The sequence below is a fragment of the Lonchura striata genome, chromosome 12, assembly GCF_050655825.1.
Source record: "Lonchura striata isolate lonStrDom1 chromosome 12, ASM5065582v1, whole genome shotgun sequence".
NCBI classification, from domain to species: domain Eukaryota; kingdom Metazoa; phylum Chordata; class Aves; order Passeriformes; family Estrildidae; genus Lonchura; species Lonchura striata.
This window is the reverse complement of record NC_140714.1, coordinates 6,437,272-6,458,099: the sequence shown is the minus strand read 5'-3', so window position 1 is coordinate 6,458,099 and position 20,828 is coordinate 6,437,272. Positions and strand designations below refer to the sequence as shown.

Below are 20,828 nucleotides of genomic sequence, written 5' to 3'. Positions count from 1 at the left end.
CCCCTTGCCTACATCTCTGCATAGTCTTTTTCTTCACCTGAGCCAACCTCGGCATAAAACTCGTGGTCCACAATAGCTTCCACTTCTTGTTACCCAGACTGTTCTCTGCAGCCCATTTGTGCAGCTGAGAGCAGCATATTGCACTTGTCCTTGCTGAATGGCTGCCTCTGCTAATCAGGTCACTTCTCCAATTTGGTGAATCAAAATTAAGCTGAAGATCTTAAAAGCATCAGCACGAAAATGAATGGCAAACAAAATTAAACCTGTAAAATAATGATGCAAAAAAAAAAAAAAGGCTTTAAAATATCCTTGGATAGAAGTTATGTCTGCACTTACATACTCACAAGTATGTACTAAATAAATAGTATTCTTCATACTAAGATTACAGGAGCATAAAATTTCCCCTACATGAATCTCAGGACAGAGAGTACTCATTTAGTTGAGCAATCTTTTTCTACTGGCATACAGATGACAGGAGGAACAAGGGACCAAAATTCAGGAACAGCCTTCTCCACAAAGTTCTGCTGAAATTTAAAAGCCTGCAAATATAAGGTGAAAGAAGGGATTCTGAATAATTTATCCTAGAGTAAGTGTCCACATTTGCAATGATTCAGAAATAGCTCGATCTGCAGTAACATGCCTCTGAATGAAATATCAAGAGAGATCTCATGCATCTAAATCTTTCATGGTAATTTCCAGCCTGGAGGCTGTAAAACTGCATAGAAAATCTACACACAAAAACAATACCAAAATAAAGCTGCCCTTCCCCTTCCTCCCAATGCTCTTCTAAAGCTTCTCTCACACCAGACCTTGGTCAGGAATTAAAGAGATGCTGTCAGGGGAGAGAAAAAACCTGGTGTTTAATCCACATTGGGAAGAAAGAAAGAAATTAAAAGTGAACATTTATTTATTATTGTGCAGAAGAAACTCAGGCCTGGATAAGAACACAGAGCTATTTTAGAAGTACTCTTCCAGCCCTAGCTTCCACTGAGGACCTAATTTCAAGCCTGAAATTCTCTAAGATCAAAGTATGTCACTGCCTATTTATCTGATGATACCTAAACTTGAAAAGTGATATAATATCCTTTTCTTTGAGTGAGTAAAAGCAACTTCCACACCTGAGTCCCTAAAGGGACTGAAGGGGACAGGCAGCACTCAAAAATTACTCTCCAGTATTAAACATATGGCCACATGTTATTTAGAAAGCTCATGCTCATGTCTTCATTTTCTCTGCTATTATGACATTTTTCAATCACTTACCTGGGTGCCAAAATGGCACCAGACAGTGTCACTTCTTTTTGCATCTTTGTCTTTCTGCCAGCTTCTTTTCTGTTCATTTAAATCCTACACTTGTGCAGTGTGTGCACAATGCCCAGCATAAATCAGTATACAGATAACTCTTTAGACCTGTGCAACCTAGTCTACTGGAAGGTGTCTCTGCCCATGGCAGAAGGGCTGGAAATGGAGGATCTCTAAAGTTCCTTTCAGCCCAAACCATTCTATGATTCTGTGACAACAAACATGCCCACCAGAACCAACAATGTTTGCAGTTTCCCATCAACTTCTTGAAGCTTCCCCTGAGCTTGGGACAGCAGCCACCACACGCCAGAGCCCTCACTTGCACTCTGCCTCTGCCTTCTGTGGACTCTCCATCATCTTTTCCCTCATTCCCAGTTTAAGGGTGACTATCAGGCTGTACATTTATTTTGGGAAGAATACAGAAAACACGAGCAGTTGGCCACAGTGTCTGCTACATAACTCAAACTAAGAATTGTATGTTGCAACCAAACAGTTCCCCATTTTATCAGAAAGCTTATGAAGACTGGAAAAGCCAACTTAGAGAGTCTTGACTGGAAAAAAATACTTGAAACTTATTGGATAAGGAACAAAAAAGACTACAAACTGTCGCTATAGGACACGAGAAAGCACAACATGAGCCACTGCGATGGCAAGGTAAAAAAGAAGAAGGTTTATTTTCTGACTCCAACTTTTATACTTTTCCAAAGGTGACAGTGGATTGGAGAGTGAATGGGCCACCTCTCCAAAGACATTGGACAAACCACCAGTACATCAACTTCCTCCATCCCCACGAAGGAACGCCAAACAATATGTTGTTTATAGAAAACGTGCGGGACAGTTTTCTAACAGAATGTAAACTCAGAAGGCTTTCGAAAATCTTAAGAATCAGGGCGACAACAAACAGGCAAAAGAGGAAGTTTTCCCAGCACTAGAATAAGTTTTTTTTTTTCCCTAGACCGTTTGTTGAATAGATGGGATCCTGACAAGAAAATCCACCCCTTCAGGGTGATACTGCAGCCTACCTGTGTAAACCACTTTGCGCCTGACGGTCAGATTGACGTGACCTTGCTTGGCTGCCTGCTGCATAAGCTGGACCACGAGCTGGTGTGACTTCCCCACCACAGGCGTCCCGTCCACACAGATCAGCTCATCGCCCGAGCGCAGGCGGCCGTCGGCGTCAGCAGCACCCAGCGGTACAATGTGACCGATGTAAATCTGAGGGGTTGGCACAGGAGGGGAGAGAGCAATGAGAACCAGCTCAACAGCCAGCTGGAAGCACGGGGCACTCCTAGTTAGATCTGGTATAGGAGGGGCATGAAATTGTTGACAAATGTCTGCTGGTCAGGAAAGCTGCTCCTGTGAAAGCAGTTCTCTGTGAATACAGCACAACGTGAAATTGTAATAAGTTTGACATCTTGTTTCTTTAGGCAGTCCGTTCACTCTAAGGACAGACAGCCTTGGGGAACTTCTTCAACCAGACAGTGACCAGACAAGAAGATGGTTAATAGCACTGAGGGTCTTGTCAGGGAAGCTGAGATTGAGTTACTCTTTCAGTTGCCTGCAGGGCTTACAAGCTTTGCACCACACACTTGGCCTCCAACTCTGTCTTGGTTTATCTTCAGTGAGTTTTTGGAGTTACTCTAACACAAGATGAATTTGTGGTCTCTCTTCCCATAAATGAGCAAAATAATTTTGGCAGGGAAAAACATGGAAAATCATGCTGCCACTATCTAGCTAGGACCCGTGCAGCACAGGAAAGGATGACACCTCCCACAGGCACTGGATTTATGGTAAATAAATTAACTGAATTCCAAGGAGAGAACTGATCATTCTAAGATCTGAAAACCTGGCAGTCGAAGATCAAAACACTTGCAAACATGACTTGGACATCCTGTCCTCAGTGTACAATGTGTTTTTATTTGGTTTATCATTAAAGTAGAAGAAGAAGCCAAACCCATTTCAGTTATGGAGTTGTGGGATTATTTTGGAGGGAGGGTGGGGAGATGCAGGATATATAAATATAGTCCACTAACTATTTAGCAGTGATGCTACACCACAGTTCTGCACATCTGTACATTCTACTGCTGTGTTTGTGAAAGATGTCACAAACTAAAACATGATACTCACAGGTTCTCCAGGCTCATTTCCACCTAGAATCCTAAATCCAAACCCAGTTTCCTTTCTCCATAGAAAGATATCCTGCTCTTGATAATCTGGAACTGAAGGGAAAGAAGAAAAACTATCATTTTAAATCAAAATACCACATATTTTTACCCAAATCAGGACTACTCAGATGTACATAAAAGGATGTGCCATGCAATTTTAACCTTCAAATGAGGTGGGTTTGGAGACCACCTCATTTTTACTTAAAAAAAAGAGACATAACTATCAACATTTATAGTTTTAAATACTAAAGGATTATTACTTATATTACCATTAAAAGTTATGCAGTGGTTTCTGCTTTCTAGGTATCCAATTGTGACTTATCCTTTATTTATCACTATAATATTTTCTTCTGTCAATATTAGCATCCTTACCCATTGCAAGAGTCTCTTCTAAACCATCAATAAATAACTGTGTACAACAGAGAATTACTCTGCCAGAAACAATACAGCTGCCTCTTCTTGCATGGGAGACAGAAGAGCTACTTGTTATGACTTCTAATGCTTAATTAACTTTCCCAAGCATAGGTTGCTATCTGTCTACCAACTCTGCTTTAAACAACTGTGGGACAGATCCCCAGCTGGTGTAAATCAGAAGGGCTCCACTCAAAACAATGCAGCTCTCCTGACTCTCACTTGCTTGTGTGCAGGCTCTGCAAAAGCACTGAAGTTATAGATAAAACCAGCTGGAAACATTAAAAAGTCCAACCTCACCTACTCATTAGTATGGAGCACCAGCAAGGTTTTTACAATGAATATTACATACAGTGAAGTACTAACCTTGAAGCGCTGTTGAACAGCAATGTTTTATATTAACTTACTCATGCTTGCTTTCATCCCTTTTTTAAAAATGCAGAACTAATTGCTAACATTATATCATATCAGAAGACAACTTCAGGTTCATTTAATATTTATTGGATAGTATCTGTAACATTGACTAATTTTGTAATGATCCTCTCCCAAAATTTATAATTAATGATAATAAAAAGCTGTTGCTTTACCAGGCAGCTGCCTGTAACTTCAGCAAAGAAACCAAAGTATATCTTTCAGGAATCCAATTTAAATATATGCCTCCTCAGAAACAGGATGCAGCATGTTTGGTGACACATCATCTAGCTTTCTGTATCTATGAACAGGTTGTTTTCCATTGGCATCAGTGAATGTCAGATTGGGCCCTAATTGGATTTTACACTGTCTGTGCTTATTCTGCAAAAAATTGGGTCTGCTTGGGTGCTTGTCAGATTTTTGGTTACCTCTGAAAGTCTCTCTTCAATGAGTTAAAACATAACATAAATTGAAGAACTGGGAATACTAAAAATTAAACAAATAGTTGAATGGTAAGGTACAGATGTCTGCTCTGACATTTTCATTTAAGCTGGCTTTACAGATAATATTTTTACATTTTAATTACCTGCAATTATAAGCTAAGCTTAACACCCGTGCCCTCACTGAATTAGAGGCTGATTTTTGCCCAGACACAATTACAGAGCGCTCGGGTGATGAACACGCCGGTGTGTGGCTCATCTCCTCTGGCTGAAGGCAGCTCGCCACGCTCAGATGTGCAGCACAACAGAATCCAGACAATGAATTAATTGCTGTTTGTCACTCCTTCAGCAAAGGGAGCGTGACAAGCAGACACAGCCAGGAGCTTCTCTCAGCCCTTTGCAGGCTGTTTTGGCAAAGGCTGGCCCCAAACAATTAATAGTGTGTGTTGGATCTGTCAGAGGTAAAGTGGCTGCTGCAGAGAGCTCCGGCGTGGGCCTGTGTCCTCAGCATCTCTCAACACCTTCCCATTTGTCACCCCTCCAGTCTTGCTGAGCGATGCCGTATGGCTCTGGTTTGGGTCCCAGCTACACAATTAGTGCTGCTGGAGGGAACAGCAGGCCAGGCTGGACCAGCTATGCTACATCAAAGCAACAAAAAAAGACAAGTCTGCCCCCAAAGAAGCCGGTTCTTTCACAGCGCGCTCCTCCCACTGGAAGGGTTTCAGCAGGGTGGAACACAGATACAACAGACATACAGACAACACACCTTTACACAGAATGAGTACAAAGCTCCTTTTACCACTTATTGCAGCAGCTCTGCAGGGCAGTGATTCACTGGCACAGCCCAGAACACCCTTCCACCCCCGAGCTTCAGAGGTGAGACCCTCTGAGGTTCCATACCAGAGAATTATTTTAAGTTGTCCCATTATTCAGTTGCTCTTCTGAGGAGCCACTTTCCTTACTCAATGGGAACACGGTGTTTCTGAAAATTTGGTGAAAATGAATGAAAAATGGCTACTAGGAGTCATTCACTGCAACCCTGCATCTTGACTGATTCTCAAGCATTGTCTGACTCTGATAAAATGTGTATGCAGCCCAAATGGGTAGAACTTAACAGCAGTCTGCTTGTCCCAAATTAAACCAGACCATTTGGAGAGCAGTGCAAAAGTGGTAAAAAGAGTTCTGTGAATGTCAGGAAAGATGGGTGATGCAGCCCCGTTGATGAGCCATGTGGGCAAACACATGAAGGAAACAGGAACATGATACACCCACCCCTGGCCACCAACACCATCCAACCAGGACAGCAAAGCCAGGCTTTGCCCCTGGGTGGCTAAACCTGGCACATGGCCTTGCCAGACCCCCTTGGTGACGCAGAGCCCCCCGCCACAGAGCAGCAATGTCACCAGAACAAGACATCACAAGACACAGATACATTCTCGGCACAGTCTTACATTCTCCAAAACTCGTGGAATTGATTTCTCTCTCTCTCTCACCCTTGCTCAGTCCAGTTGCAGGTGAAGGTGACATAGCTGTAATATTAATTTTACAGTTTTGCAAAGCTTAATGTATCTTCTTTCTTGTTAGTTCATTTAATTAATTGTGACTTTATGGGTCATGTTAGGTTTGCATGCACAATTTGTTAAGATTATAGCTACTATGGATTATGACATCCTAGGTTTCACATCTCTCTGCCTGTGCACATGTAGATATAAAATACACACACATATGGATTTACACATTTATGCATATGCATGCAGGTATATTAATAAAACCTTTTTTCTCCTTAGAGGAAAAATTTCTGTGAGAACACCTTAAATATACTTTTCTACAAAAAACCTTTCAACTTCATGACATGAGTTAGTTTTCCAGATGGAAATATCTTCACCTAATGTTAAAAGAAATTCTAAATATGTGGTGATGAACAATGACCACAGTGCTTAATTATAGATAATTTTAATCAAACTTTACTATGCAAACTTTTAACATGTTATATAAAATAAAAATCTGCCTAGTGTGACATCAGTTTCAACATAAGATGGATTCAAGAATGATCAGTGTGAGTTTGCTTTAGTCGCTGGCTCATTTGAGGCAGTAGCACTTTCAGTGACTCATAGCTTGGCAAAGCACAAAATGTTTAAGGCTCAGATTCAGCAAAATATATGAGGACAAGTCTGAAATTAGGAGTGGACAGTCTCACTGAAGCTGATGGAGAGTTTCAGAGCTGAAAAGTCCTGCAATTTACCCATAGGTCTCATAGGGCTCCATAGTTGCAAGAAATCAATTTTCTAAATTATCCCACTGCAGGAGAATTCAAATTTTTTTTTTTTTTTTCTCTTTGTGGTGCCATGGAAAGCTTTTCAAGGATGGATTCAGCAGGAGCTCTTGACAAGATGAACAAGCTCATGCAACATGCTGGGAGTATCATGATCCCTTTTAGCAACACGTTCTCCAAGAGCACAGATACATCTGTGTGCCCAAGAGCATCACTGCAATTGTTTGTCTACTGTTAATATAATAAAAGGACATAACCCTACCAAAGGGCTTTTACTAATCATCCTTCAAGTCAGTCTGATCAGAATTTGGCTGTGATTTCAGGAGAGTATTCTTCTTTTCTATTTTAAGGGAAAGTTAGCTCGTGTTTGTGTTATTGTGCAAATATTTTTAGTTCTGTGTAACTGTCGATGAATGAACACGCTAGGGTCAAGACTTGTTTGTATTATTTTAATTAGATTTGGGGAGAGAAAAGTCCTCCCAAACAAATTATGTGCCTGAAAATAAAATTCAAATATTAATGATAACTTCGAATATTTTAAAAGCTTTAAAAATTCTCTATCGTATTCTGCTTTACTTTTAATTAAATGCTTAAGCCCTTCAAAGGGATTCATTAACACATCTGCAATTCAGATTAATTCATTTTGTCACTGCTGTTTTGACAGATGGCCATATGTAGGATACGGTATTTTGCAAAGCAATCAGGACACATGAGAAAAATTTGACAACAGATTGTGTTAATCTTTAAGGAAGTTTAGTAATACATTGAAAAGTAAAAAGCATATTATAAAAATATATTTCAATAAAACAGTGTGAGGTTTCTGAATTGTGGTTCTCTGCTAAGCCATTCAATTGCTGTTGCTCTCTCTGAGCGCTCTTCAAGTGTGTCATTCCTGGATCTTGGAACTGCTTCAGCTTTCAAACCTTAAGGGTTTGTCCTTCTCTCTGATTCATGTACACAACTCCCACGAGCAGCAATGAGTTACCCATAACGAGGAGCTCAGGCAGCTAAAGCTCAGCACCAGCAAAGAGTGCATTTGTTACCACCACCAAATGCTCTGTTTTCACATCCCCACAAAGCTGGCTATTCTCAAATGTCTTAATCCAGCAAAGGCTGGTCACTCTGGGCCAGCCTGCAGCACAGCATCTGAGCTCAGCTTTAGCCTCAAAGCACACCTTTGGGTTTACAGCTTCAAAATAAGCTTCCTTGGACCCAAGCCCAAGCACTCAGCACCTTGCAGGGCTGATCCCCTCACCCCAGGGAGCGCCACATGAAGGAATTTTAACCTGTATTTGTGGAATAAAGTTGCAGTTCTAATCTGCTTCCCCTCAGCCAGAGTCCAGAAACAGTGATGGGGCCTTTCCTTAGCTTTGCATTATTAATTCTAGTTTAATTTTTGTTGTTTTTTTCCTCTTCCCCTAAACAAGCAATGTCTGTGGCTCTCCCCCGCAGAATTGGAGCACTTTCTGATATTAAGATGCTTTGGGTAAATCATAAAAACACATGCTTTTACACTATTATGGGTTAACTGGTGCTATTCAACCTAATTTTACTCTACCCAATGACTTCAGTGAGACAGGTCACTTAAAGCAAATACAGTCTTTTTGAATGAAATACTGATACAAAGACAACTCAAGTAGAGGAGGAACAAATTTTAGATATTTGGAAATATTAAAATTTTGCCTTTGGTTTCTGCGTCTACATTCTTATTATTAATGTAAGCAACAGTGGGATGCATTCCCAGAGAAAAAGGCAGTAGGTATTCATTACAGATTCAGCACTTCTTAGAAATATCTTGGAAAAGAGGAATTCATATACTGAATAAAACCTCTTTACAATATTATTTTTAGATGAAAAAAAAATCTGTCTGGGCTGGAGCTAATGAATTCATCTTCTTGTGTCAAATGCACTTGAAAAATTGCACTATGCCCTTTTTAAGCTCAACAATTTCAAAAATGGGACAAAATAAACCACTTAAGATGATCTAACGCTCTAAATTCTGTCCTTAAATTCATTATATACTTCAACACAAAGGTTTGTTCCTATTTTTCAATCCACTTGTTGAGGATTCAAAACCCTGAAGAACATTCTACAGAAGGACATCCTATAACCCTTTTCAGGCTTTTTAAAATGTACGGCCAGCAACTAACAGAGGGCAAACCCTGGCCTGAGTGGCAGAAGAGCTGTGCTGGGGCTCCTCAAGTGGTGGAGCCTTCTAGAACCCACCAGATTCCCTGGTTACTGGATGTGTCACCCACCCTCAGCCCTGGCACTAGGGTGCCATCCTCCTGCTGTGCATAAGATATTCACTTAGCTCTGCTCACACCTCCATCAGAAGGCTGCAGAGACAGTCACACCCAGCACCCAAAGCTGTCATTGGAGATGGCAGTCCCAAAGCCTGAGGGAATGGGTGGGTGCCCAAGTAAAGCAGAAAGAGAAGATGTGACTGTTTCCCTACTAGCCAAAGGTGGCACTGGAGTTAAACCCAACTGCAGCTGGGTAAAAACAAGAAGAACAGCACAGGTGGAGCTGACTGACAGGGAACTGGAGTCCCCAGGGAATGATTCCTCCCATCACACACTCTGATGCTCAGTGTCAGCAGAGCTCCCTACAAATAGCCTGAGAGACACGCTTGGGAAACACTGGGAATGAGTTTCAAAGGGATGATTCAGCTTCATAACAAAGGCAAAGAAACACAGGGCTTCACCCCAAGCCCCCCAGGCAGCAGAGCCTGGTTTCAGCTGTGAACCACAGGCTCTGCTTATGAGTCTGGTGATAAATAAGGGCTTGGTGAGGGAAGAAGGAGCTGACCACTGACCTCGTAGTAAAACCACCAGTCGTGCTTTGGGATCAGACCACAAAAGTAGATAGAGCACATCCAACTTAATTTTCCACTTATCTTTCTTGCTTTTCTTCACATTTCATTACCCACAGCAAAGCCATGTCACTAGATAAGAGTGCAGGTTAATCCCCAGGGAATGTGTTTCAGTCCAGCTTAGGGTTGGAAATTCACAGGGTCTTGGACACCTCTAATGGTTTAAAAGGAGATATGACCATATCACACTTCCACCATTCTCCAAAAAAGCCCTATCTATGAAACCAAGAACTCTCAGAAAAACACCTTCCTGGAAGAGAACAGCAATGGGATGAAAAGGTCACAGAAAAGCACCAATGTTCAAACAGATTTTATCTGGTAGAAGAGGCAAGAGACAAGGATGGAAGCAGGAGAAGAGGATCAGCCCCACTGCAGAGATGCTGGACTATGGAAAGGTGAGACCAGGAAGCTGAAGGGTGTAGCAGATCCCAGTCTAGCAACAGGCCCAAGCACTGAGGATTGTGGCACAGGAAAAATATGGGTTGTGGGAAGCCAGCAGGTCAAGAGACTGTGAAAAGGCCTCTGGAAGGGCTCTAGTCCCAGTCAAGGACAAAACCTCTACAGGATAACTGCAGCCATCGAGGAAAGAGGGAGGATTTAGCACATAGTGTTGGAGGTGACACAGAAGGGCAACTGCCTGCCTGTGCACTTCAGGCTTTCTCCAGCTCAGTCTTGGGTTTTATCAAGAAAGACAGGCAGGAGTTAAGGCTGCTAAGCTGATACTAATGACTAATTAGTGTGAGTTAAACAGTTAATTAGAAATTAGCTAAGCAGCTGCAGGGGGTCAGAGGGCATGGCAGCACAGTGCAGCAGGAACCATGCGGGCTGGGCAGCAGGAAGGCCAGTGCCATGGGACACTTGTCCAGCCAGGCAGGAGAAGGAGGAGCTCTGCCCACAGCCCTGCAGGGCTCAGCAGCTGCTGTCCCTCAGCTCTCACCCCCTTTTCCTATTTCAGTGAGCTTCACATACAAGTTCTACCACTGCAGTCTGCAGATCAGCACGACCTGGCCTGACAGCCTGCAGGGTCAGTACATCCAATCCCTAGGAAAGGATGGGAAGGGAAGCAGTGCACAAAAGCAGAGACACCTACAAACTGCATTGCTGAGACATTCAATCCAAAGAGATGCATCTTCAGCCAAGAAACTGTGACTCATGATTTAATTTTCCCAGGATGTAAGACTTCAAAGTGATTCATTTTTCAGTAAAAAAAAGTCCTACCATTTTTCTTTCTGAGGTAAAGGTTAATTTCTTACTGGTTTTACCAATTTCCAGTTAGACAATAAAATCAAACTGTGCGTGATACTTTCAAAGTACTCAGACTTTGAAACTCCCTTTTCTCTAACTAAAGTAACTACTACCTTTCAAAATGAACCTAACACTCTAACTCTTTAAGAAGCTTTTACAGATTTGATCATCTTCAGCAGTGCAATTAAAGCAAAGCCAATATGTTTATTTTGTTTCCTGAGAAGAAACTGATTGAAACCACATTTATAGTCTTGGAACAGAGTCAAAACCCTGCTGAATTATTAGCTAAGTGTGCAGATTATTAATTGCCATAAAAGCCACTTAAAATATGCATTTAATATCTGTATTGTTAAAGTGTCCACTCTGGTCAAAGTAAAATGGCTCAGCTGGATTTTCTCCTCCCCAGAGTGAGGCTGAAAAGCATCTGATATGAATTTCAGCAAACTAAATACTTCCCCTCCTTACTGAAATTCCTATGCATATCAGATCATCAATCTTAACCTCAAAAAAGAGGTTAGGATCTGGATAACAAACTTGAAAATTCTCCTCCAACCTAATTTAAAAGCACAATAAAAACTTGGGAGAAAAGACAGTCTTTAATTTTAAAGGGATTTTTCATACTAAGCTTTGGTCCATGTGCCCTTACCTAGAGATGATCTAAACCCAGTCCTCATGAGACAGCAAACTGCAGCTCTACCAAGTGGATCTCACTGACAGGCACCAAATTAACCAGCGGAAACCCTACATTTCCAGCAGAAACCTAAAAGCTTCATTTCTTTGCAAAGAAAATACACAGGGAGCAGCTGCCGGAGCCGTAGCCTTAGCAACTACACCTGCTTCATACTCACGTCGGCTTTCATACATGCTCCTGGACTGGGCCCAGATTTTGAATGGATCTGGCTTTTTCTGCCCAGAAGTGTCCGGCTGGTCGGCGGCCGGCGCCTCCGGGGCGGCGAAGTCCGGCAGCACCTGGGTGCTGTGCGCGGGGGACGCGGTGTGCCCGCTGCGGTGGCTCGAGACGCTCTGCTGGGAACTGTTTTGGCTGTCTTTCCTTTCAAGTGGTTGCTGTAAGGAAGAGAGTGAGTGGAAAGGGAGAGAACAGACGGTTATTGGTCGCCGAGTGGGTGTTTTCCATCAATTTTTCTCCCTTCTTTGATCAGGCTTTTCTGCATGCACGTAAGTAAATATATGTCATGGTTTTGCTGCTACCCGGTTAATGCTGGGTACAGTTGAATTCCCGCGTGACAGATTCTGATGGGCAGACTGACAGAAAGAGATATACAAAACAAAGTAATTCATCATTTAAAAAAAAAAAAGAGCATTTTCCCATCTCACACATAAGACAGATCTAAATCTCATTATAGGTTACTAGTTTCAGCGCATGTATTTTTTTCCTGAATTAAGGCAGAAAATCTCAACAACGTTGTATACAGATAACATCTGAGTCTAACTTGAGCCTGAAAGAAAATGGATGAACTACCAGATTTCACTGTGAAAACTCAAAACAGATTCAAGCACAGCCCTTACTGGTCAAGATCACTTTGCAGCTCTTGCAACTCCCCACGTTAAAAGTCTGTGAACAACAGACTACCCCTTTAATGGCTCTGCTCCCTAGAGCATCCAAGGGACTTCTGCAGACCTTATCAAATGTGAAAATGTCTATTTTAAGTTTAATTTGTTTTAATCAAGTATAACAGGAAAAAATGTACCCATCTAAACTCAGGGCTTATTCCAAAGTAGCATGTCAAGAGTTCTGACTGCTTACTATTTAGCTAAGCAAGGCATATAGTTCTTAACTCAAATTCACAACTGTGTGCCCAAACGAAGCACAAGTCACATTTGCATGGCCAGGATTTGTACTGCTCAATATGCAACAAAATCCTCAACAAGAGCTCCCCACACTGTGCAGCAAATGCTTTTTAATGCTCTTTTGAGATGAACCTTGGATTGCCACCAAGGCTGAGTGCAATCTCCCACCTGCTCTGGAACAGGCAACTGTGTTCCCAGGGCTGCTGTGACACAGAGGGTGGCCAGAAAAACAGCATCCCACAGGTTGTTTATCCAACATCCACTATTTCCCAGCAAAAAGGGGTCAGCTACAAACACCAATGAACCTCAGGCGGAAATTTAAGCCTCCTGCTGGCAGAGGATATCTGAAAACACTGCAACAAAAATCTGTGTTTTCAGGTACTTCTCTCTAGGAACCCAGGCTGGGGTAGGGAGAGAAGCCAGCAGCACAGACTGGATCAGCATGGGGGGCTCACTGGCCACAGTCTGAGCAGCCCTGGGCTCACTCTGAACACGAGACCCCAGGCAGCCAACGCTCCATCACAGAACAGCTGAATTAAGTACAGAGGAGAAAGTAACTATACAAAGTGCCCTCTTTTAAAGTCTTAAAAACCCCCCAAAACCCAGGTAAAATTATTGTGAGGTTGCAAATTCTTTAGGTGTTTGCAGGGAAAAAAATCCCAGTTTCAACAGCCCAAATAATGTTGACCTTTCAGCCCTGAATTCAAGTTGTTGATCCACCACCAGCATATTTTTAAAGGGTATTTCGATTGACTAGAATGTGAAATTGCCTTTGTCCTTTAAAGCAATTTTGAACAAAGCTTACCTGCTGTGATTACTCATCTGCAGACTTTCAAATACAAATATCTAAACCAATTTCCAACATTTTTAGCTTTTTAAGTGGTAAATGAAGCTAATTCACTTGCAGCCTTTCAATTTTTAATGAAGCCCTTTAAAAACAGCTATGCTGGGGATAATCAACTTAAAAAAAAAATACATCTCTCAGTCCAGCCATCTGGATAGGTTTGTTTGGCCAAACTTCTAAAATAACTACAAGAATCCTGTAAAACTTCAGGCCAATCTCACTGGAAATAACTGGTTACAGAATGTGGAGGACAGGGACTAAAATGCTTTATTCAGCCCTTAGGGAAATAATGAGAACTCTCAGAAAGCTTTCTGATTTAAAAAGAAATAAAGAAATAAATCCTCCTGGGTCTGAATCTGACTGTCCAGCTTGCTGGGTTCACACACATGGGCAGGAAAGCAGCAGATGAGCACAGGATCTGGCTGGTGACAGAGCAGGAGGCTCTGAGCTCACCCTGAGGTGCTGATTGTGGTTTTCAGAGTCAAGTAAAGCAGATCAGCATTTCTGCCAGGAGCTATGAAGAGCATGGAGTACTGAACTACCCAAGCCAGGAACAGCTCCCCTGATTCTTGAGAGATCTTCTCCAGAGCTGCTGATAAGCATCAGTGGCTTGCCAGAAGGACCTTTACCAAGTGGTTAGAAATCAAGGCCATGGTGACTACCTTGAGTCCATTTAGGCAGACTGCACACTTAAATACAGGTGATGGGATAAAATACTGATTCTGTTTTACAGCCATGATAAAATAAATACATGAGAAGCTGGAACTTCTCATGCCCTACCCAAGTCCCTGGGCTCTAAGTGAAGAGGGATGTCTTGTACAGACTCGCTGTGGAACCAATTTCTCTTCCAAAATCAGGACATTGGCAGAGTCCCTGGTGCTGCTTATCCACCCAAAAAAATGAGGTAAATCTCTTGTCTGGAACTAGCTGTGCATAGGAATCGCATTTTTGGTCACAAGTCAGCTATGCTAGCAGTGCACTTATTTAAATGCAAAAGAAAAGCATCAGATTTTTAGAAGAACTTAGCATTTTATCCCCCCTGCAGTGATCCTATCTTCCCATTGTCTAGTGATCTAGCTGCAGATTTTGTGCTGTAGAGCTTTTTGGAGAAGCTGGTCCCGGCAGTGACAGCAAACTGAGCTGGAAGTGGAATCTTTGCCCCCTTGTGGAGTATTTTGATGTAAGCAACAAGGAAAAAAAAAAAAGAAAAAAAAAAAAGTTTGTTTTCATCCATGTTATACCAGGATAATTGCAGGGGAAAATGCTATACTAGAGACTTTTCACACTTATAATGTATATTGCAGATGTTCAATACAAAATATTATCCATTTTCATCTAAAAAATCATCAATGGGAAATTAAAAAAAAAAAATGAAGCAGCACAGTGAGCTGCTAGGAGCATGTCCTTGGTGAAGGGAAAGGGAATAAAGAACTCGGACATGTCCAGTCCCATGTATGGCTGGAAAGGGGTTTTTTATTAATTTAGCTCTTTCACCAAGGTTGAAAAACTCTCCTTAAAATCCAAGAAGAGCAAAGTTTGTCAGAAGATACACACAGACTGACAAATACAGCCCAGCAAAACTGAGCTGAAGGCAAGAAAACTTCCCAGGCTGTGTCACAGCCCCAGCACCAACAAACCTCTCACAGCTTTAACACCTTACCACAGCCAGGAGGTGCCAACAGCTTGAAGCTGGCCTTTGGGGAATGCAGGAATAAAGCTGAGAACAGAAAATAGGACTTGCTTAAGGAATGAATACCAGCCACTGGCAGTAAGTGGGGAATGTGTCTGGGCTTTGGGAAAGGATATAAGGGAATGAGAGAAGGTTCATCTCCTGAGCAAAGCAGAAGAATATGGACACCTGAGTCGTGACTTCCCTGATGCAGCAGAAGAAACAAAAAACAAGCACAAGCTAAGATCAAAGCCAAGTGCTCCCAGCTCGATGTGTGCTGTCCTCTAACTGCAGCTTGTTTATTGTACAAGGAGTGCTGGAAAAGGGAAATGTTGAGCAAAGGGCACGGGGACAATGGGCAGCACGTCCCCCCAAGCCCCACAGCTGTGCTGTGCTGGGGACAGCCCCTGGCACTGATGGCAGCTCCGTGTTCGCCCCATCGCTGCCAGCACAGCGGCAAAGCGGGAGTCCCTGGGATTGAGAGCAGCTCCGGAAACACGCGGGCACAGCTCAGAGATGGGACCCCAGACAGGGACCATGCCAGCGGGGTAGGACTGGCTCTTGCCTGTCTTGAGTGGGAATCCTCATGGCCAGGAAGGTCAGGCTGGACTCCCTGCAGCGGAGCAGCAGCCCTTCAACAAACCAAGGATGGGTTAGACACCACGTCTTCCCTGCCTCTGACTGTCGCCTTGGCCACATGAGCTCTGGGGTTGGTATAAATCCAACCCAAGGAGATTCCTCCTCTGCAAACAGATGCCCTGAGGCACTTTGGTCCTTGTTTCCACACTCACTCCCCACATGTCAGCTATGCCCGGGAAGGAAGGAGCGGCTGTGCCCTGCTGGCTCTGCCCTCCGAGGAGCGGCCGCAGGATGCTGCAGACAGTACAACATCACTGCTAACAGCGCTGCCGACCACCCCGTGTGCATCCAGGGGAGCAGGAGGCTCTGCTTTTTGGGAATCCTGTGCTTTAGAGGCAACAGCACCACCTAGGACCCTAGGAAAAATCACTGAAGGAACCCTGAAAAGGCTTGGGAGAGGCACGCAAATGAATGCCAGCTTTCCCCAGGCTGACAGGCTCCTCAGAGCAAACAGCAGAGAGAAATCTGCTGTTGCACAGCTACACCTGTTTGTAAGCAGCCCCTTTGTTCACCAAGGCTGGATTATCCTGCCATGGATTTACATGCTGCTCAGATTTTCACTGTGCACAGCTCACAGAGCGGTGCCTGACACGGCAGGATCCCGCTGTGCGTGTGGCAAAGTGGGAGCATCCACGCTTCGGGAAGACCGAGGCTGATGGATTAGGGCTGGTTCAATGACAGAAGTCATAGCCCAGATCGCGTGCAGCCAATCCTGCTCTGACCGGGGGAGAAAGTGGAGGCAGAGAACAGAAACGTGCCAGACACGTCTGTGTTTGACACACTCACTCCGGGCTCACCGAGGGCTGAAACAGCCCCCGCGTGTGACAGCGGCGAGCGCAGGGCTGACAGCGCTGCGATTTGCGAGGAGCACCCCGCACTTCTGCCTCCCAACAGTAATGCGAGCTGACAATGGTAGAGGCCTGGGCTCACATGACTTTAATCAGCGCTGCCCTAAGCCATCAGAATCACATTAATTATTTCAGGGCTTTCTTTTTGGATGAGCAGAGAGCTCGTATCAAAAACTAGAGCCTTCTGCTCAGCCGCTTCCTAAACCTCTTGCCCAGGTTTGCGGCGAGGTGGGCTGTGCCCAGCTGCAGGTTTTGGCACCACCAGGGACTGTTGGTGAAGTTTCACACCATCTTATAGCACAGCAAATACATCACTTGCTTTGCTTCCCCAGAGCTCCTGGCAGAGAATTTTGTCTCACCCCCACACTCAACAGATAACTGCAAACTTTCAGGCTTTAGATATTTCATTCCTTTTAAAAATAAAACATTGCTTTTCGTTGCATACAAATGGCACATTAATTTCTTCCATAATGCCATTCAAGGAGCTTTAACGATACTTGAGATCACAGCTTCTGTGCTGCTAGCTAAGATGCTAAGATGTTTCCAGGTAACAGCTTTACATGGAAGTACATTCGGGGGGGGGAGGACAAGAAAACATTATTCTGTTGTTGCTTTTTAAAAAATGAGGAATCTTACACCTGCAGGACAATCCTGCTCAGTATGGAAATGCCTCCAGAGCAGGCACTCGGACAGCTGGCTGTATTCCCTGGGAACTGTAACCATGCTCTGCTCATGCTTTGTCTCTCCCAACAAGGTGCATGCTTTACCATTCTGTTAATAATTCAGCCAAAGGTTCTCAAGAAAACTCACTGAGTTAATGGAAAAGGTTGGTGCCTATGAGCACCCGACAGGAATTGGAATCTGGCAAGAAGGTGGAGCCTCCCATCTTTCCAAAAGGAAACAATAGCTTTTTTTTTTTTTTTTTGGTAAGTTAAACGACAGAGAAGCTCATCTGTCAGGGAAGCGGATTTGTAAACCTGAGGCTTTATTTGCAAACAAGCAAATACCGTACTGCATCCCCCTCTCATCTCCCCATGCAGCAGGAGCCGTGCAAGGTAATCATGGTTGAAAGAAAAAGACAACTTAAAACAATCGAGACCCAGAAAAGCAAACAAGCCAAACTCATGCCTTTTTCCTTCAAAGCAGACAAACAGACAGAAATAGTAGCTGAAAAGTGCTTACCGACTTTGGGCTCTTCTTTGGGACTGGCAGTCCTGAAAAATGGCAACAAGGGAAAAAGAAACATTAGCATTAAGCGTTACCTTCCCTTAAAGAAAAAATCCCTAGGTGTATCATCCGGAGGTAGCCATCTGCAGAGTTATGTCAGCTCTCGCATCGGAGTTCGCAGTCTGTTCATATCGAATCAGAGCCCGGCGAGAGGCAGAGCGAGCGAGAGCCGGGGAAGAGGCAGCGGGGGGAGAGCTGTGTCTGCATTAGCGATGCTGCCTTGTGCTGCAGAGCCGGGAGGCTGCGAGAGAAACCCACAGCCCTCAGCGGCTGCCCGAGCCCGGCGCCTGCCTGGGCAGAATCTCAAGTGCTCCCCCGGATTAGAGGAGGCTTTAGCTCGCAATTAAGCCGGGGCTCTTTCCTTTTGACGCGATCGGCTCGGCGATTCTGATCGGACCAATCGCAGCGGCGCAGGGGAAACAGGTTGATTTTTTAAAAAGTATTTCTCTAGAAATTGATTTTTTTTTTGGAACGGAAAATGCGTGTTGGGTTTGAGCCTAGAGGTGTGGGCTGGGCAAAGGAAAACAAAAGCATGAGGAATAATAAGCTTCTCTCCCTAAAATTATGACTGTTACTGAAAAAAAACCCCACAGGTTTTCCTTCCTGTCCATCCTAAGTGTAAGTCTGAGATTTTTATCTGTTAGGTACAATTTCAGAGAGCTGTGGCTTGAGAACAGCACTACCAGTGCCCTGACCCCTGGGGATGCTAGGGAGCTTGGAGAAGCAGGGCTTACACAGATTGCAGGTGAGGTAAAGGAACAAACACCGGGAGGGCACCAGGGAAGGTTTTCTTCAAGGAGATAATTTTGCATTTTGAAGCAGCCTCTTACTAGTCTGTGATGAGCAAGAGAACTCAAGTGATAATTCAATCAGCTACTTGTGCATAGAGTCTAGTTGCCAGCAGCAGCAAAGGAGACATTTCTCTGGGGATTTACCTACAATGCAGGAAAAGCTCTTTCTTGGGGTCAAGACCTCCCTTATCCCCCCACTGTTGGAAGAGAGAGGAAACCTCCCATATTTTTTTTACTCTGTGTGACACTCCATAAACCAAAACACAGATTAGACTCCACATTAAGTGCTCAGTAATTCAGATGCTTGAAATCTGCTTTTGTCTTTAGGATGTGATTTATGTGGCATTTATGCCGCATTACGCTTTCTACTTTATGCATTTTGTTTATTCTAAACCCCATACCCTCATATAACTTTTACACAGAGAATAAAATAAGCAATGCAAGTGAATTAAAAATCTGTCTAGGAAGATGCTTATTTTAAGGTAATTTGGGAGAATTTAGCACTGAATAGGGAAGATCACAATTAAAAATGATAATCAGAGCTCAGTTTGCTGCTACTCTCAGACTGAGATGCATACTGTAATGAGTATTTTAAATTAAATATTTTCAAGCTTTTGAGGAATATCTGTGCTCTGCATGTCACTCTGATGCATTCCCAGCCAATAGCTGATACCCCTCCGGGCACTGATTGATTGAGGGACAACGAAACATCAAACTGTTTGAACTGAACAATCGAGAATGCAGCTTCATTTCTGCTGATGTGTTTTTATAATACCCTTAAAGAGGAAAACACTTCATAACGTTCATGGAAAGTCACATTTTTAGCAGGCATCATTTATCACAGAGATAAACACACAGATAGAGATTCTCCTCTCTCTCTCCCTCATTCCACATGCATGCACACACGTTAATTCTTCCTTTCCAAGAGACAATCTTTCCTATTAAATCAATACATAGAACACATCTCCATGCACACACACACCCTTAACAGACCAGCATGAGACACAAAAGATTTAACAACATTTTAAATGTTCCCTCCAAAAAACAAAGTGGAAATGCAGGTGAGCTGCTGGGTCAAATTGTATCAGAATTCAGTTTATGGAATCACAAGCATTAAATGTTAAAATTTAGTAAGTATGAACTACTGAACAAACCTTCCCTTCAAAGTTTGTCGTTAATGTTGCCTGCTCCAACCCCAAAGAGATGGAAAACAGTTGAAAAACAAAGGGAAACACATCAAGGCTTTTGTTTGGTGAGTCCTTCAGAGACCAATGGATCTTACAGTGTCGCTGCTCTGTGCCAGACTTTGCTGCAGAACAAGCAATAATTTACTTCTTACCAAAATAAGTGACTGCAGAACACGTTGGTAGTTTTTCATGGGACAAGCTTATAGTCAGGGGAATAACCTGCCTGTACATTTTCCTGTGAAAATATTATTTATTCATCTAATTAGGGTCTCATTTTAGAACTCCAGTTCCTGGCACAGCAGGCCAAATGAGCAAATGATAGGTGTAATGGGGAGTTTTCATGCTCAGATGATGGAATGGATACAGCATTTAACAGCGATGAACATGAAGTGCTTGAATAACTCCCAAATCCTGGGAGCTCCACTAGCAAGGAAGCTTTTCCAAAAAGCTTCTGGTGAAACCATTTCCCAAGCCCATGAATTTGGGATAGTGACAGCTGCGAATTACAGCACCGGCCCAAGGATTCCATTAACGTGGAATCCATCACTGCTCACGCCATGCCTTGCCTGGAAGCTCAATCTCCTGGCTGCCCCATCTCCTGAAGACTCACTGAAACTTTTTCAGAGGTAAATGGGCCAAGCATAGACTGAACATCCAGTCTGCATCTTTTTGGCATTATCCAGCTTTTTGGTGGGT

At 43.3% G+C, this 20,828-nt stretch overlaps 1 protein-coding gene across 28 annotated transcripts in view; it reads right to left on the bottom strand.

Annotated features, from left to right (window-relative positions):
• Nucleotides 1–20,828, bottom strand: part of MAGI1 (membrane associated guanylate kinase, WW and PDZ domain containing 1) — a 332,520-nt gene that overhangs the window by 18,464 nt on the left and 293,228 nt on the right. For 22 of the 28 annotated variants that reach the window (XM_021551135.3, XM_021551044.3, XM_021551090.3 and 19 more), the window contains 5 exons: nucleotides 18,110–18,141; nucleotides 11,967–12,183; nucleotides 6,178–6,255; nucleotides 3,427–3,518; nucleotides 2,322–2,514 (listed from right to left, as the gene is read on the bottom strand). In XM_021551135.3, the coding sequence (XP_021406810.2) occupies nucleotides 2,322–2,514; nucleotides 3,427–3,518; nucleotides 6,178–6,255; nucleotides 11,967–12,183; nucleotides 18,110–18,141 (612 nt within the window). The remainder of the gene's footprint in view (nucleotides 1–2,321; nucleotides 2,515–3,426; nucleotides 3,519–6,177; nucleotides 6,256–11,966; nucleotides 12,184–18,109; nucleotides 18,142–20,828) is intronic. The other 6 variants (XM_021551174.3, XM_021551117.3, XM_021551067.3 and 3 more) reach the window with 1 other exon arrangement.